The sequence below is a fragment of the Triticum dicoccoides genome, chromosome 2B (assembly GCF_002162155.2).
Source record: "Triticum dicoccoides isolate Atlit2015 ecotype Zavitan chromosome 2B, WEW_v2.0, whole genome shotgun sequence".
Classification (NCBI taxonomy): domain Eukaryota; kingdom Viridiplantae; phylum Streptophyta; class Magnoliopsida; order Poales; family Poaceae; genus Triticum; species Triticum dicoccoides.
The window spans coordinates 565884451-565887485 of record NC_041383.1 but is presented as its reverse complement, the minus strand read 5'-3'; the positions used below and the strand labels follow the sequence as shown (position 1 = coordinate 565887485).

Genomic DNA, 3035 nt, shown 5'->3' with positions numbered 1-3035 from the left:
GTGATGCAATCGAACAAACTCAAATCATGTAGGATTTGAATGGGCATGACATTTCGTTCCTATACTTTTTCTATTTCTACGTTTTAACAACCCTGTAAATCAAATTTTCTTTTTGAGAAAAACCCTGCAAATGAAATTGGCCCTACTAGTCAAAGCTTGATGGTTTTTACTAGCTTACTCATCTATTTCCAACCACTAACCGAGGGAAGTGAATTAGATGAGGATACTGACTCTGCATGCATGCTAGCTAGTACTGCTGCCGCATCCTAAAAGTATTGCTACCACAGTACACCGCCAATTGCAAAGGCACCCAACTTTATGTCTTGCTATCACACCCTTTTATTTGATCTGATCAAAGGCTAGCTAGCTGCTACAGTGCCTGGCCGGCCTGCATGCAGTAACTACACAAACATGTATTACTGTCCCTTACGAGGGCCAGACGCCAAGGACCCTGGCGTCTGGACTTTTACCAGGACCAGACGCCAAGGACCCTGGCGTCTGGCCCCTTTGCCACGTCAGCCGGTCAACGTGGTCGCGGGTCGTGCGGGCCAGGGACCAGACGCCAGGGTCCCTGGCGTCTCCAATGCAACACAGACGTCAGGAATGTTGGCGTCACCAAAAAAGGTCAGATTAGGAATTTTTTTGTAACCGAGGTCAATTCGGGAATTTGTTAGCACAAAGGGTCAAAACAGTGATTTTGTCCGCCAGCTTGTAGTGGCCGGCCGTCTTGTAGTGCTGCGTATCCCTTCATATCCGGCCGTCAGAGATCTCGAACAGGCAAACAGCTAGGTCTTAGTTAATTATCAGCGACGACTTCTGCACCTCCTATCCCGTCATCCATCACGTACACGCTAGCTAAGACGTAGGCGGGCCGTAAAACTTTAAATATTACTTCCTTCGTTCCAAAATAAGTGACTCAATTTTGTACTAAATCTAGTATAAAGTTGAGTCACTTAATTTGAAACGGAGCGAATATATTTTTGTTGAGTTGAATGAGAGGGAAAAGAAGAAAAAAGTTAAGCGGACTGACGGTAGCACGGGCTACAAGAAGCTATGTGAGATTGTATGTTGGGCCATGTGGTAGAAAAATACTCCCTTCATCTGAAAATACTTGTCGGAGGAATGGATGTATCTAGACGTATTTTAGTTCTAGTTATATCTATTTTTATGCATTTCTTCGGCAAGTATTTCCGGACGGAGAGAGTAGTACTTTTTTATAGCCGACTACTATACATATTGGTTATTACTACATTGGTTATTAGGAGTAGATGACATGGCAAGACCATCAATAGGCTATATTATTAAACATGCTCTGAGTACTATAAATAACCTAGCGCGGAGATGTCTCTCAATTCGTATCAGTAGCAGCTGTCAACATAGCTACGTAGACACGCACACACACGTGGAGGAGCTAGAGATCGATCGATCGCGAGTAGGCCGGAGAGGAGAGTTCATGGCCGCCACCGCCGCATGCCGGAGCATGGAGAGGAGATGGAGTCTTGCCGGATCCACGGCGCTCGTTACCGGCGGCAGCAAAGGGATCGGGTACATACTTCACTCTGAGTCAGTACCATCTATGCTATTACATGGGTGTTTATACGTTACAGAATTAACGCGCTATATGTACTTGCATGGTGCGGCATGGATCAACAGGCATGCGATCGTGGAGGAGCTAGCGGGGCTCGGGGCTCGGGTGCACACGTGCTCCCGGAACGCGGCGGAGCTGGAGGAGTGCCGGCGGCAGTGGGAGGACAAGAACCTCCGCGTCACCGTCTCCGTCTGCGACGTGTCCGTGCGTGCCGAGAGGGAGAAGCTCATGAACACGGTGAGGCAAACCCTGGGCGGTAAGCTGGACATCCTGGTGAACAACGCGGGGCAATCCATGGTGAAGGCGGCGACGGAGTGCACCGGCGAGGACTACGCGCTGGTGATGGCCACCAACATCGAGTCGTGCTTCCACCTCGCGCAGCTCGCGCACCCGCTCCTCCTCCGCTCGGGTGGAGGGGCGAGCAGCGTCGTCCACGTCTCCTCCATCGCCGGCTTCGTCGGCTTCCCGGGCCTCGCCGTCTACTCGATGACCAAGGGGGCGATGAACCAGCTCACCCGGAGCCTTGCCGCCGAGTGGGCCGGCGACGGCATACGCGTCAACTGCGTCGCGCCGGGCGGCATCAACACTGACATCGCCAAAGACATGGTACTTGATTAAAGATTATCAGGATCAATCCCTTTATATATTTAACTGAGATCTTCTACCAGTTCCAGATACTCCTTAATAACGGCTATAACTTCTGTTTCGTTTTTGTGATGTGCGTCGAGCAGATAACGAGGGACCCGGAGATTGTGAAGCGCCAGGCCACGCAGCTGCCGATGCAGCGGCTGGGCGAGACGGAGGAGGTGGCATCGGTGGTGGCCTTCCTCTGCATGCCAGCGGCGTCCTACATCACCGGCCAAGTAATCTGCGTCGACGGCGGACGCACCATAGCATAAAATCGCGCCGAACGTCCTATACCGATAAGAAGTCACATCGTTCAAAGCTGTTGCACGGGTACAAATAAATTGTATCTTATCATACATGGCAATGTACTCCCTCTGTCCCAAAATAAATGAAGTGTCTTAAAGTTGAGACACTTATTTTGAGACGGAGGGAATATCTTTTATAGCTAAACCCTGCGCATACGTGGTACTTTCTCCGTCTTAAAATAAGTGTAGTTGATTAAGTACAAAATTTATAAATACTAATAAAATACCAAATCATCTACACTTATTTTGAAACGGAGCGAGTATATGACTATTGTTTTCTCAATGTATTATTAGCTAAACATATACCCGTGTGTTGCCATGAAAGAAAAAATTGCATTTGCACCCCTAGCCAAGGTTTTGGATACTGAACGGTGCATTTTTACCGAGGGTGACCGGTAAACGTGGTTACCATGAAATTTCGAGCAAATTTTGAACGAAATTTATAATTCAAATTCTTTTTAAATAGATATAGATAGCACTTGAACTTATATTTATCATAAAAGAGCTACTAGCTC

The 3035-nt window shown here is 48.1% G+C and overlaps 1 protein-coding gene across 1 annotated transcript; it reads left to right on the top strand.

The window, feature by feature from the left end:
• Window positions 1–1385: 1385 nt before the first annotated feature.
• Window positions 1386–2810, top strand: LOC119368027 (noroxomaritidine/norcraugsodine reductase-like). The gene is made up of 3 exons (XM_037633389.1): window positions 1386–1545; window positions 1654–2194; window positions 2320–2810. The coding sequence occupies exons 1-3, from the start codon at window positions 1454–1456 to the stop codon at window positions 2485–2487; spliced, it is 801 nt and encodes a 266-aa protein (XP_037489286.1). The 5' UTR covers window positions 1386–1453; the 3' UTR covers window positions 2488–2810.
• Window positions 2811–3035: the final 225 nt, after the last annotated feature.